Consider the following 15,134-nt stretch of genomic DNA (forward strand, 5'->3'; position numbering starts at 1 on the left):
GAAAGTGTTCCTTCCTCTGCAACTTCTTGAAAGAGTTTTAGAAGGATAGGTATTAGCTCTTCTCTATCTTTTTATTAATTTTTCACTGGAGTCTAGTTGCTTTACAATGTGTTGGTTTTTACTGTGCAGCAAAGTGAGTCAGCTATATGCATATATCGCCTCTTTTTCGGATTTATTTCCCACTGAGGTCACCACAGAGCACTGAGTAGGGTTCCCTGAGCTCTACAGGAAGTCAAGTGCCTATCTTTATCTGGACCTTTCCACAGAATTATAGTTTCATATGTTCAACTATCGGAGAAGGCAATGGCACCCCACTCCAGTACTCTTGCCTGGAAAATCCCATGGATGGAGAAGCCTGGTGGGCTGCCATCTACGGGGTCGCACAGAGTCGGACACGACTGAAGCGACTTAGCAGCAGCAGCAGCATATTCAACTATCTCCTTCACATTTTTTACAAAGTCTACAGGAAATCTCAAACTTAGTACAACAGAAGCAAACTTTTGATCTAATCATACAAAAACTCTCATTTCCTACCTCAATAAAGGACTACTGTGTTCTAGTTATTCAGAGCAAATCCTCAGACCCATTGGTCTTCCCATTCTGATACCTGATCCCTGACTAAATGGCCTATCCTCATTTTACCTCTAATTCTCTTCTGAACACAAACAATTCACAGCAAATACTATATTACACAAATTTCCCTAATTGTCATCATCTTTGCCTTGATCATCACAATAGCTTATTTCTTCCCCTACCTTCTGTAAGATACCATCCCCACAAGGGATAGGGTGGCCCCATAGAAGTGGGACTTCACACAGCACCATCTGAAGTTCCCCTTTCATTCAAGGTAAAACCTAAAGCCCGTATCATTGCCTTTAAGACCCTACAAGATACGACACACAAGATACCTCCCTAATCACATCTCCTACTTCCCTCCATGACATCATTCTTCTCTAGCCTCACTCCACCTTTTTAGATTCTGCATCCTGTACCTAAAATAATGCTCTCAGTTACCGGCATGACGTATCTCCCCACTTACTTCCCAATGCTGGCTTAAATTTTACCTTTTCACACGGTACCTCTGACCAATCTATAGAAAATTACTTCCCACCCCTGGAACTCTGTCCTGTTTTACTCTTCTCTACTTGTTAAAACCAAAACATATATATACACAAACAGTATAGATAAGAGAGAAATATTTTATACAAACTTCCTTATGAATGACTTTATGATCAAAATTGATTTTCATAAGAACTTGCATCAAAACCTCCAAAACGCTGTGAGCATTCCTCATCTGAACCATAGAAGAGTTGGTTTTGTGTGATTTCATTCTCAATTCTCCTAAGAATGCAACAGAAGAGACTTTACCACATATAATGAATACCTTAGGGTTGTATGTGGTAAATTTTGGTTCCCAAAATTCAGGGTTAATCAGGATCACATGACAGCCTTGATTGTTAAAACACAAATAGGTGCTTCCATTCCCAGAGTTTCTAACTAAGTAGGTCTGAGGTGAAGGCCCAGAATTTGCATTTTAACAAGATCTAAAACATGCTTAAGGTTGCTGGTCTGGTAACCATAATTTGAGAATCAGTACCTCAGTGCTTTAGGGCTTAATTCTCTACCAAAAATTGTTGAAACATACTACTCTAATGTGAGGATCACAGGATTGTATTAAATTTTCTAAAATAGAGCTAACATTTCTTCTTCTTAAGGTGAATGCTCACATAAAGATGAATAAATTCTTTCATTAATCTTAAAAAATATTAGAAATATTAAGCAGATGTCTAGCTCAGCAAGATGTAGGCTTTTTACGATTTTTAACAGGGTAACATTTGATATATGACCAAATGAAGGTAAACGTCTGTGTAGCAAATTTTAAGAAAACAAACTGTGGTCAACTATTCATACCATGAAAACTGGTTCTCATTTACTGAGAATTCAATATTTAAAACAGTAATTGATAATCAAGATTGATTCATTATGTCATTAACTACTTTTTATCCAAAATGTGGGCTTTCCTGGTGGCTCAGTGGTAAAGAACCCTCCTGCCAAGATAGGAGACATGAGTTTAAACCCTGAGTTGAGAAGATCCCCTGGAGAAGGAAATGGCAACCCACTCCAGTATGCTTGCCTAGAAAATCCCATGGACAGGGGAGCCTGGCAGACTATAGTCCATGGGGTTCCAGAAGAGTTGGACATGACTTAACAACTAAACAACAACAACTATCCAAATTGTGGTATTCTTTTATTATAAAATGTCAATATTTATGTTACTATTATCTCATATCTCTCTAAAGTCCATCCATCTCTATTTATTGATTGTTTAACATCAGCCAAGCACTGCTTTAGTTGCTGCAATGATCCTTTTTCATTGCAAAGTTTCTGTCAAGCATAATACCTGATATTTAATAACTGTTTAATGAATAAACACAGAAATGAATAGCAGTAAAAGTTACAGGTACAAAAATGTTTCCAAAACATGAAAACAAAGATAATTCAGTATAACCTGAATGATTTGGTATTTTGAAATAACTTACCTTTAAATTTTTAACACAATGTCTCTACAGCTGTGCAGTTTGTTTACTACAGTAGGGCTAGGACTGCTTAACTTTCAAAGACCCACTCACCAGGCAGGCCCTCGGCCAGCATCAGGGCGTTTGTTTCTTGGTGTGTTTCCAGGGAAGAGTTAACTGATAAGAGTGGTTCACTGTGCCTAGACATCCATGTAAACAATATGGTTTACGCTGAACACCTGCTTTCCTCCTGGGAATCTGAAATTTATGTGCAAGGCAGAAGAATCTACAGGACCAACCCAATGCCTTAAGACAGCAAGTTTCTAATGGGCTTCCCTGGAAAGAAGCATCACACCCGTGCTGCTGCCTTGTCATTGCAGGAAGGAAGGTATGCTTTGTGTCAGCCTGGAGGGGACAGATCACAAGAAAGATTTCACACGGACTCCTCCAGACTCTGTCTGGGTCTTTTTCTCATATGAAACAACTTCACTCTAATTAATTTGAGCCTTGAGTTCACTCTAGAGCACCATGAGTTCTTCTAGCTAATCTCCACATATGGGAGTGATTCTTAAAGATGCCCAATATGGCAGATTTTTAAAAAGCCAAGATTCTTACCTGCTGATATGCTTCATAGATCACATCAAATAGAAAGGCCTGTGGCATTTCACTTGCCCTGTATCTGGCACGTTCCAGTGAGTGGTCTAAGCAGCTGTCTGCAGACGGGCTGATGACAGTAGATACAAGAGGTCGGATTGCTCCCGAGGCCTAAAGAACAGAGATGCAAATGACACATTTACATCACCTAAAAAATATCTAAAAGTTAAATTCTGATCTGTCTTGAAACAGATATTATACAAGCTACCTCAAGAAAATATTCAAACAAGTCTTTATTTTGGCTCATAAATAAAATCATTTACAATCAAAAACCAGTCTCAATACTTCCCTGGTGACGCAGTGGATAAAAATCTACCAATGCAGGAGACATGAGTTCAATCCCTGATCCAGGAAGATTCCACAAGTCGCGGAGCATCAAAGCCCGTGCGCTACTGTTAAGTCCATGCTCTAGAGCCCTGGAGCCATAACTCATGAGCCAGGAAGCTACAGCTACTGGAGCCTGTGTGCCCTAGAACCCATGCTCCACAACAAGAGAAGCCACCACAATGAGAAGCCCAGGCACCGCAACTCAAGAACAGCCCCTGCTCGCCACATCTAGAGAAAGCCCACGCGCAGCATAAAGACCCAGTGCAGCCAAAAAACCCCCACCAATCTCAAACCACTACAGTTCTATATAGTAAGAGATATAAATAATTTTTCATTATGGGTTCAAAATCCTTTTCATCACAGGCTATTAAAGTCAAATACTAAGAAAGGATGCTCAGATAAAATTGGACACTCCCTGAAGATGGGAGACAGAAAGAGACTGTTGTCCAGGAATGAAATGGGTTACACATGAATATTTACTTGTTAATGTGCCTTCAAGTATTTAATTTACACATTAGATCATTAAGGAAAAAACATATTCCCTAAGATCTCCAAAATGAGCTCTGCCACCACCCAAATGACAATGAATTTCTGCCTTGCTCTAATTCCTGTGAAAAATAGCTCCCTTCAAACACAGCATCCATGTGAAGCTCCCCAAGGCAAAATGTCCACTGATTTCAACTGCTCTGGTGAAAGCTCTGTCTCATTAATAGATGCATCTAAATTTTAAAAATACACCTTATCTGACAGTTCTTCCCTTTACCTTTAATAAAGTTACACTGTAATACAGTCTTGAAGGTCAATACCATACAGCTACTTTGGTGAAGTAGCCTTAAAATGAAGTTCCCAGTTAGGATAATTAACCTAACTGTCTTAGATTAACTGTAAAATATCTTATCTTTCATATAAATACAGCATATAACATTAACACCTAAGAAGAATTTGGTCTCCAGGAGACCACATCTGAGAAAGACAGACTGTCCACAAACTAGTTTACAAAAGCCAAGGGATTGGCTGAAAATCAAAGCTAATGTGTGAGCTAAGCAGACAGTATACAAACTGTGTCACCATTTCCAATGACTCAAGCAGAGATTTGGAGCCTAGGCATAAAAGCAAAAGTGAAGAGAGCCAAGGCTGATAGGGAGGGATTATGTCCAAGTGGATGAAAGACAGGTAAAGAGCAAACCCATTTTGTAGCTCTATTTTTAGTTTTTTAAGGATCCTTCATGCAGTTCTCCATAGTGGCTGTACCAGTTTACATTACCACCAGCAGTGTAGGAGGGCTACCGTCTCTCCACACCCTCTCCAGCATTTACAATGTGTAGACGTTTTGATGATGGCCATCCTGACCAGTGAGAGGTGATACCTCATTGCAGTTTTGATTTGCATTTCTTTAATAATTAGTGATGTTGAGCACCTTGAAGAGATGAGCTTTTTAGCCATCTGTATATCTTCTCTGGAGAAATCTTTTTCTTTTAATATTGAGCTATTTGCGTGAGCTATTTGTGTATTCTAGAGATTAATCCCTTGTCAGTTGCTTCATTTGCAAGTATTTTCTCCTATTCTGAGGGTTGTCTTTTCATTTTGTTTATGATTTCCTTTGTTGCACAAAAAGCTTTTAAATTTTATTAGGTCCCATTTGTTTATTTTTGGTTTTACTTTTATTACTCTAGGAGGTGGAACCAAAAAGATCTTGCTGTGATTTATGTCAGAGTGTTCTGCCTATGTTTTTCTCTAAGAATTATACAGTATCCAGCCTTTAATCCATTTTGAGTTTATTTTTGTGTATGGTGTTAGGGAGTGTTCTAATTTCATACTTTTACATGTGGCTGTCCAGTTTTCCCAGCACCACTCATCAAAGACACTGTATTTTCTCCAGCATATATTCTTGCCTCCTTTGACAGAGATTAGCTGATCCAGCAATCCCACTTCTGAGCATATATCCAGAGAAAACTATAATTCAAAAAGGTACATGCACTCCAATGTCCACTGAAGCACTATTCACAATAGCCAGGACACAGAAGCAACCGAAATGTCCATCAACAGAGGAACAGGTAAAGAAGATGCGGAACATATACTCAGCCATGAAAAAAAGAAAGAAAGAACGTCACGTGCAGCAACATGGATGGACCCAGAGAGTGCCATACTGAGTGAAGTCAGACAGAGAAAAACAGATATTACATGATATCGCTTATATGTGGAATCTAAAAAAAGGGTACAAATGAATTTATCTACAAAACAAAGAGTTACAGATGTAGAAAATAAATTTATGGTTACAAGGGAGTAAGGCAGAAGGGAAGGGATAAATTGGGAAGTTGGGATTAACATATACACACTATATGAAATAGATAACTAATAAGGACCTACTATATAGCACAGGCTGCACGGAGAACTCTATTCAATACTGGAATGACTTCTATGGGAAAAGAATCTAAAACAGAGTGAAGATACATATATATATATATATATATATATATATGTCTGATTCACTTTGATGTACACCTGAAACTAATATAACATTATAAATCAACTATACTCCAACAAAATTTAAAAAAAAAGAGCAAACCCAACTTGTCAAGCTAGCACCTATTAGCAGAGGTTCTGGAAGACAAAACAGGAAAGGGATGCACACATGTACATAGTGCTCTTTAAGGAAAAAAACATAGTTCTATTTCAACTACTTATAGTTCACTCTATGCCAGACTATGACATAACATTAAAAGAACATGAGATACACAAAATGTCACCAAGAGCTGTGCAGAGTCTCTTCCCAGCAAAACAACTATAACTAAAGAAAAGCATTTTTCAAAAACAACCATTTAAAGTCTTTGAAAATTGTCCTAAGGGCATTCAACAAATTAACGTTTAAGGATCTCTCTTAAATCTTGGAAAGAATGAAGCCTGTGGTACTAGAACCATCATCAGTTTTTTCCTTCATTCCACAACACCCAGCTCAGTGTGACTAAGGTTCCACTCAGAGTAGGTGTGACCAAGAAGATAGGCCTCCCTGGACCCCTAGCTACCAGTGGGAGGGGCAGAGAGCAGCATTGCCCAGCCCACTCAACTCCAGACACAAAGGCTCAGTTACAGACAAGTGTGGCCAAGAGGTGGTAAGGGAGTCCTTCTCCCACAGAGTCTCCAACAGCCTCCACCCACAGAGTGAAGACCTATCCCTTGCATGGTAGGCAGAGAACACTGGGGCCCTCATCACCCGTGGCCCAGTTCACACAGAGGGCAGAGGTTCTGTGCTGGAAGAGGCAAAAACGAGAGGAGTCTATTGCCTCCAGGCAGCACCTTACTCATGAAGAAGTGGTGTCGCTCAAACAGCATGCCTGCCGATAGCCCCAAAACACAGGCATGGTGACTTTTCACAGGGAGAAAGACAAGCTCTAATAACAGACGACTATGAAGCTCACCCCAAGGGAATTCACTTAATTGGAAGTGAGTGTGAGAAAGTTTAAGGATTAGTACATTCTCAAACAGAGATCAGCATGGTAAGCAATTAAGAGGAAGGTGATCGCTTCATGAGAGCAAAAAGCTGAACCACAGGCAAGCTAGTTTATCAGAGACAACCAGAACAAGAGACAGCTAACAAGAATCTCCCACCAATCCCTAGAGTAAGAGCAAACCTCAAATACTGGCTTCACAAACTACCCCTGCCAAGGGGCCAGAATTTAATTGGATGAAACCATAGGGTACTCTATGTACTGGGCATTGGTTCAAAGCAAAACAGTTAGCAGGCAATGAATCGAACTTGTCAGTTGGGTGTCAGAGGCAGGCAGTATAACAAAGAGATCAGACTGCTAAAACCACTATCATTCTCTGATGACTAAACACACATCTAGAACTCCACCCTCTGAAGTGACTTCAGAGGTTTTGCCCCATACAGGAATAAGACTGACTTTTCTGGTTTATTTTGGTAGCCAAGAAAATAAGCTGTACAGAGATAGACAAAATACACTTTCTAAAATATACATTTTTCAACAACAAAAAAATGGAAAGACATGCATCCAAACAGGAAGGTGAATCTATACAAAGAAAAAAAAAAAAAAATCAAGGAACAAAAACTGCCTGTGAGAGGACCAGATATCACACTTAAGCAGGTAAGACATCAAATCAGGTATTACAAACATGTTCAAAGAACAAAAGGATACCATGTGTAAACAAAGTATAATGACCACTAAAATCCCATGGATGGAGGAGCCTGGTGGGCTGCAGTCCATGGGGTCGCTAAGTCGGACATGATTGAGTGACTTCACTTTCACTTTTCACTTTCATGCATTGGAGAAGGAAATGGCCACCCACTCCAGTGTTCTTGCCTGGAGAATCCCAGGGACGGCGGAGCCTGGTGGGCTGCCGTCTATGGGGTCGCACAGAGTCGGACACGACTGAAGTGACTTCGCTTAGCTTAGCTTTGTATCATCAATGTCAAGAATAGATATCTTAAAAACTAAGTAGCAATTTTAGAATTAAATGTAACTATAATGAAAAATTCACTAGAGAAGTTCAGTAATAGATTTGAACTGGAAAATAACTGAATTTAAAGTTAGATCAATAGATTCTACAGAGAAAAATGAACAGATTCACCGAGATATGCAGGACATCATTACAGGCATTTCTGTAATAGGAGTACCAGAAGGAGAATAAAGGCAAGAAAGGAACAGAAAAAATAAAGAAATTATGATTGAAAATTTCCCAAGGAAAACAATCTCCACACTCAAGGAGCTCAATATATTCAAAGCAGAATACACATAAAGAAATTTATATCCAGACACATCATAGTAAAAAATGAAAAAGCTAAAATTACAAGAGAAAATGTTGAAAGCAACCACAGAAAAATCTTTTATCATTAACAAGAGAACACCAATAAGATTAACGACAGATTCTAATCAGAAACAATGGAAGCCAGAAGGCAGGTATAAAAACCTGTTAAACGTTAAGTCCAGCAAAATGAGCATTTACAAAAATCAGATCAAAATAACTTCTCAGAGCAAATGAGCAGATTTCATGTCTAGCCGATTCACCCTACAAACTTGAAGCTGAAAGAAAGCCAAGTGTAGACAGTAATTCAAATCCACATAAAAAAAAGACCACCATTTTAAAAAAAAGGAAAAAAAGAGTATAAATGCCTATTTCTCCTGTCTTATGAGGTTTAAAAAGAAACTGTATAAAATATATAAGTAACTGATCAACCTATAACATTAAAACATGTATTTGACAAAAACAGCATAAAAGATTAGCAAAAGTGTATTATAAGAAGAAAAAAATGGTACCTTGAATCCACAGTAACAAGTGAAAACTGAAAATAGAAAATAAGAAGGTTAATATGACATTGGGCTTCCCAGGTGATGCCACTCCTTATAAATATAGCTCACCTTTCTTCTCAGCTTCTGTAACTGTTATAAAATAAAATGAGGTGATAACAACAGTGGATTATTGGGTTTCTAACATACACGCATCTAACCCTAAATAGCACAAAAGGGCGGAAGAGGGAATAGAGCTACTGAAGGGTAACCTTCCTGTATCTTCCTAGATTTTAGTTAGCATATATCTGGACTATGTTAAGATATATACTATAAGCCGTGGAACAGTCACTAAGAAAATAAAAGTTGAAATGAAAAAATAAGCAAATTAATGTTCCAATAGAAAATATTCTTTTAATATGAAAGAAAGCAGTAATGAGGAAAGACAAAGAAACAGAAAATAAACTGGCCAATGTAAACTCAAAAATATCAATAACATTAATTTTAAGTGGATTAAACAATCTAAAGTCATACCGTCAAACTGGACTAAAAACCCAACCGTATGCTATGTATAGGAAACAAAAATTTGAGACTCAAAGATCAAAATACACTGAATACAGAAGGATGAAAAGGATATATATCGAGCTAACAGTAACCATAAGAAAGCTGAAGTAGCTATATCAGAAAAAAAAGAGATAAAATCCTTTTGTAATTAAAAAAGAAAGGGCAACTCAACAAAATATAAAAATTCATCTAACAGATTCCCAAGTACATGAAGCAAAAATTGGTAGGACTTAAAGGAGAAATAAACAATCCAACCATTGGAGACATCAACATCCTACTTTCAATAAAGAGTAGAACAACTAGGCATTATGGAAATAAGACTTGAAAAGCACTATAAACCAGCTATATCTAACATATCAAATACTCCACCAAGAGTATGTTCTTCTAAAGCATACATGGAGAATTCTTCAGATCAGACCAAATACTCAGCCATAAAAAAGACACAATAAATTTTTAAAAATTAGAGTCATATTAAATATGTTCTCTGACCTTAATAGTGAAATTAAAAAACAGTAGTGCAGCCAAATGGTTGCCTGAGGAGGCCCTACAAATAGCTGAGAAAAGAAGAGAAGAGAAAGGCAAAGGAGAAAAGGAAAGATATAAGCATCTGAATGTAGAGTTCCAAAGAATAGCAAGGAGAGATATGAAAGCCTTCCTCAGCCATCAGTGCAAAGAAATAGAGGGAAACAATAGAATTGGAAAGACCAGAGATCTCACCAAGAAAATTAGAGATACAAAGGGAACATTTCAAGCAAAGATGGGCACAATTAAGGACAGAAATGGTATGGACCTAACAGAAGCAGAAGATATTAAGAAGAGGTGGCAAGAATACACAGAAGAACTATACAAAAAAGATGTTCATGACCAAGATAACCAAAAGGGTGTGATCACTCACCTAGAGCCAGATATCCTGGAATGCGAAGTCAAGTGGGCCTTAGGAAGCGTCACTACGAACAAAGATAGGGGAGGTGATGGAATTCCAGTTGAGGTATTTCAAATCCTAAAAGATGATGTTGTGAAAGTGCTACACTCAATATGCCAGCAAATTTGGAAAACTCAGAAGTGGAAAACAGGACTGGAAAAGGTCAGTTTTCATTCCAATCCCAAAGAAAGGCAATGCCAAAGAATGTTCAAACAACTGCACAATTGCACTCATCTCACCCACTAGCAAAGTAATGCTCAAAATTCTCCAAACCAGGCTTCAACAGTATCTGAACCATGAACTTCCAGATGGTTAAGATGGATTTAGAAAGGGCAGAGGAACCAGAGATTAAATTGCCAACATCCGTTGGATCATCAAAAAAGCAAGAGAGTTCCAGAAAAACATCTACTTCTGTTTTATTGACTATGCCAAAGCCTTTGACTGTGTAGATCACAACAAACTGGAAAATTCTAAAAGAGATGGGAATACCAGACACCTGACCTGCCTCCTGAGAAATCTGTATGCAGGTCAAGAAGCAACAGTTAGAACTGGACATAGAACAACAGGCTGGTTCCAAATCGGGAAAGGAGTACGTCAAAGCTGTATACTGTCACCCTGTTTATTTAACTTATATGTAGAGTACATCATGCAAAATGCCAGGCTGGATGAAGCACAAGCTGGAATCAAGATTGCAGGGAGAAATATCAATAGCCTCAGATATACAGATGATACCACCCTTATCGCAGACGGTGAAGAGGAACTAAAGAGACTCTTGATGAAAGTGAAAGAGGAGAGTGAAAAAGCCGGCTTAAAGCTCAACACTCAAAAAATGAAGATCATGGCATCTGGTCATTTATCTGGAGCAAATAAAAACACAAACTCAAAGATACCCACTCCTTTGTTCACTGTAGCATTACTTAGAAGAGCCAAGGCATGGAAACCTAAATGGCCACCATGAAAGAAAAGATAAAGAAAATGTAGAATACATACAATGGAATATTAATCAACCATAAAAAGAATGAAATTCTGTCATTTTCAATGACATATGAAGAACTCAAGGGCATTATGCTAAGTGAAATAAATCAGACAGAAAGACAAATACTGTATGATCCCACTATGTGGAACCTAACCAAAACAAAAATAGCTCATCAATACAGAGAACAAGCTGTTAGGAGGGAGGGGGCAAAATGTGTGAAGGAAGTCAAAAGGTACAAACTTCCAGGTACGAAATAGGTTATGGAGATGTAATACAGTTAATACTATAACACATTTAAAAGTTGCTAAAAGAATAGATCATTAAGTCTCTTCAGAAGAAATTCTGTAACTATGTATGGTGATACATACTGACCTATTGTGGTAATTTCTCAATGTATACAGATGTTGAAACATTATGTTGTATATCTGAATCCAGTATGCTGTATGTATACGTCAAAAAATGGTTTAGAGAACCAAAAAGTAATGTGGGAATTAAGAACACAGCCACTGAACAACAGACTACTAAATGAAACAGAGAAGAAGTCACTGTGAAAATGATATTTCAGCTAAAGTATTTACAGCTGAGATTTTCCATATAAAAAAGACAGTTTCAAAATCAAAACCCTAACTTTCCACCTCAAGATACTGGAAAAAGAGAAAGACTAAAGTTAATGGGGGCATAGTGAACATAAATGCAGAAAATAGGAAAAGGAAAAAACAAAACCAAAAGTTGGTTCTTTGAAAAGATTTAACCACTTTTTTCTAGTTTAGCTAAAGGTTTGCAAAACTCAAATAAGTAGTATCAGGAGTGAAAGTGTTGACATTTCCACTAACCTTGTAGAAATAAGGAGTAAGAAAATTGCAAGTGTATTTTAACACATTAGCTTACAGATCCAATTAGAATGTTCCAGAAAGACACAACCAAAATTACTTCAAAGATAGAAAATTTGAATAGACTTTTAATAAAATTAGGCATTTTTTAATTTCCCACAAAGAAAGCCCAGGCCCAGATGGCTTCACTGGTTATTTATAATGAACAAAAAAAAACTGTAAACACCATTTCCTCACACTATCCCAAAAGGCAAATAAGAACACTTTCCAACACATTCTTTAAGACAAGTATTACCAAAACCAGAGACATCACCAAAAAACCTAACTACAGACACATATTCCAGAAAAGTATCAAAAAAAAAAAAAAAAAAAAAAAACCACAAAAGTCAAGATAACAAACCAAATTTGGCAACAAGTAGTATTGTGTACCATGACCAAGTGGAATTTATCCCATGAAACTAATATTAAACATACCAAAAAAAGATCAATGTAATACACCACGCTAATAGAATATAGAACAAAAAGACACAACAACTCAACAGACTTAGAAAAAGTATCTGACAATATCCAACACTCCTTCATGGAAAAGGCCATGCAAGAAACTAACAGCGGAGAACTTGCTCCATCTGATCAAGGGTATCTACAAAACGTCCACAGTTGACATCATACTTAATGGTGTGATGAGTCAATGTTTTCCCTTCAACGTCAGCAACAAGGATGTCCACTGTTGCCACTTTCAATAAAAGTGCTGGAAGTTCTCGTCAGGGCAGTTACGCAGGAAAATCTAATACAGGCATCCAAGAAAACTAAAGCTGTCTTCATCTGCAGATGACCTAATCTTGTATACAGGGAATTCTAACGCATCCATTAAAAAGGTATTAGAACAAATAAACTAGTTCAGCAAGAATGCAGAGGACAAGATTAATACATAAAAGTGTATTTCTAAATATAAACAATGAACAATCCAAAAGTAATTCATTTACAGTATCTTCAATACGAACACTTAGGAACACTTAAAGAATATTTAACAAAAGTATAATTTATTTAGATATAGTCAGTATGTGCAAAACATGCTAAGAACTACAAAAAATTTCCTACCTCTTATCGAAAGGCCAACATCTCCACATACTTACAGGCATCTATTCCTTCCCATGTAGATCTTCATACAATAGTCTGTCCTGCCTCAGTTTTTATTCTTTTATTAAATTGTCTCCATTTTTAGAGACAAATTGCTTAGAATACAAGCCATTTGTGACACTTCCCATCATTAAATCAGCCTTCCCTCAATCATACATCTGCCAGCTATTATCAAATTTCTCCACACCAGTTTAAAGCAAAGCTCTTTCAAACAATTGTCTGTACTGTACTACTCCTTATCTGTAACTTCTCTCCCCTCCCATGCATGTTACTTTTATTAGGATTTTATCTCCACAACTCCACAAAATAAATTTTTCAGGCTCACAATGAACCTCCACATTGCTCTTTATCTTCTTGAGAATGTCTGTTCACTTGGTTTTCAGAAACCATTATCACCAAGGAAACCCTCTCATCTTTCCACACTTGAAATACTAGATCCTTACATCCTCCTTCTAAGTGGAGAGTACTTCCAGAGCTCAGACCTCAGACTCCCCAAGCTACATTCATTCCATAGGTGACCTCCTCAATCCTGTAGCTTCAAGTAGCAATACCATCGTACACTAGACCATGCCAATCTATACACCCAACCCAGAAAGTTCTCTTTAAATCTGGACTTGTACATCCACATACCTATTTAACATCTCTGTTCATTTCAAAATATACATCTGGACTAGAAAATCAAAGTTCTGGTTTCACCCATACCACACACCCCAAACTGGCTCCTCAGCACATTTTCCCATCTACATACACATCTATTCTTCTAGTTATTCTTGCCAAAAACTTTGAAGGTCATTGTTTTTTCTGCTGTCTTACATTTCATCATGAATCCATCAGCACAACATCAGATTCAAGTATCACAAATCTGCCCAACTTTTCAGCTTCTACTGCCACAATCTGAATCCACGGCACCCATGTTCACTCTCTCAGATCCCACACACGAAGCAGTGATCATGAACACATGATAGCTGCACAGAGTCACATGAACAGGTTTCCGCCAACATATTGTGCAAATAACATGCCATCAAAATATATGTAAAACAGTTAAAAACCTGATGAATGTGTAAATTATACCACAACAAAAAATAAAACCTAACTAGTATGTTCTTTAGGGATACATGCTACAAAACTGAACAAAAGGGCAAGAAAACAAACTTCAAGATAACGTTTGTCTGTCTGGGAGAAGTAAGCACAATCAAGGCAGAGACAGAGTAACTAGTTGTCTTATATTTATTACACCACATGGTGTATCTCCAAGTGTCTGAAGTTCTCTGCATGTTTTCAGTATTTTTGAACAGAGGATTTCTAAGATGTTTATCTATGGACCCTCATTTTGATTACTGAAAACTAACATTAACAGCAGAGATCATTCAGAACTTAGATGTCATTATGGTAGGACTGGTGTCTTCCAGAAATTACTAGGTTGTTTTCTATGGAAGCCAGAACATCAGTTAGAAAGTAACACAACATAAAGACAATTGAAAGCACAAGGTGGCCAGCACCTTCCTAAGTCCCACTAAACAAAAGGCCCGCGAAAAGGGTAACAAGTGAAAATAACTCCTCTGTTGAAGTATGGGCAAAGTCAGTTGCCTTTAAAATACAACGGAAAAGTTTGTTATGAAACATAATTGCCAAGTTAGCAAACGTACTGTCTCCGTGGGAATTAGCCTAATAAGCTCTGAATGGAAGCTTAACAGCTCAGCACCACAGTGATTACTTGCCTCTCAGGCTAATCTATCAAATATTTCCACATGTCAATGCATGGAAATCATCATAGATACAAATCATTCAATATGGAATAATGAACCCCACCTCTACAGTTTACTTTTAAAAGCAAAATTGAACAATGCTTATCATCCATCCACACAGCAGGTACTAACATGCATTCCTCCTCTGGCATCTGCTTTCAAGCTAATTATGACACTCTACAACAGAAACCCTGACTAGGTAATTACCATTTCAGTTAGC

General features: G+C 37.6%; 1 protein-coding gene across 1 annotated transcript in view; it reads right to left on the bottom strand.

Moving 5' to 3' along the window:
• The window catches only part of CRPPA (CDP-L-ribitol pyrophosphorylase A), a 372,890-nt gene that overhangs the window by 327,794 nt on the left and 29,962 nt on the right, over positions 1-15,134 (bottom strand). The window contains exon 3 of the mRNA XM_052638722.1: positions 3,132-3,281. Within this exon, the coding sequence (XP_052494682.1) occupies positions 3,132-3,281 (150 nt within the window). The remainder of the gene's footprint in view (positions 1-3,131; positions 3,282-15,134) is intronic.

The sequence above is a fragment of the Budorcas taxicolor genome, chromosome 4 (genome assembly GCF_023091745.1).
Source record: "Budorcas taxicolor isolate Tak-1 chromosome 4, Takin1.1, whole genome shotgun sequence".
NCBI lineage: Eukaryota > Metazoa > Chordata > Mammalia > Artiodactyla > Bovidae > Budorcas > Budorcas taxicolor.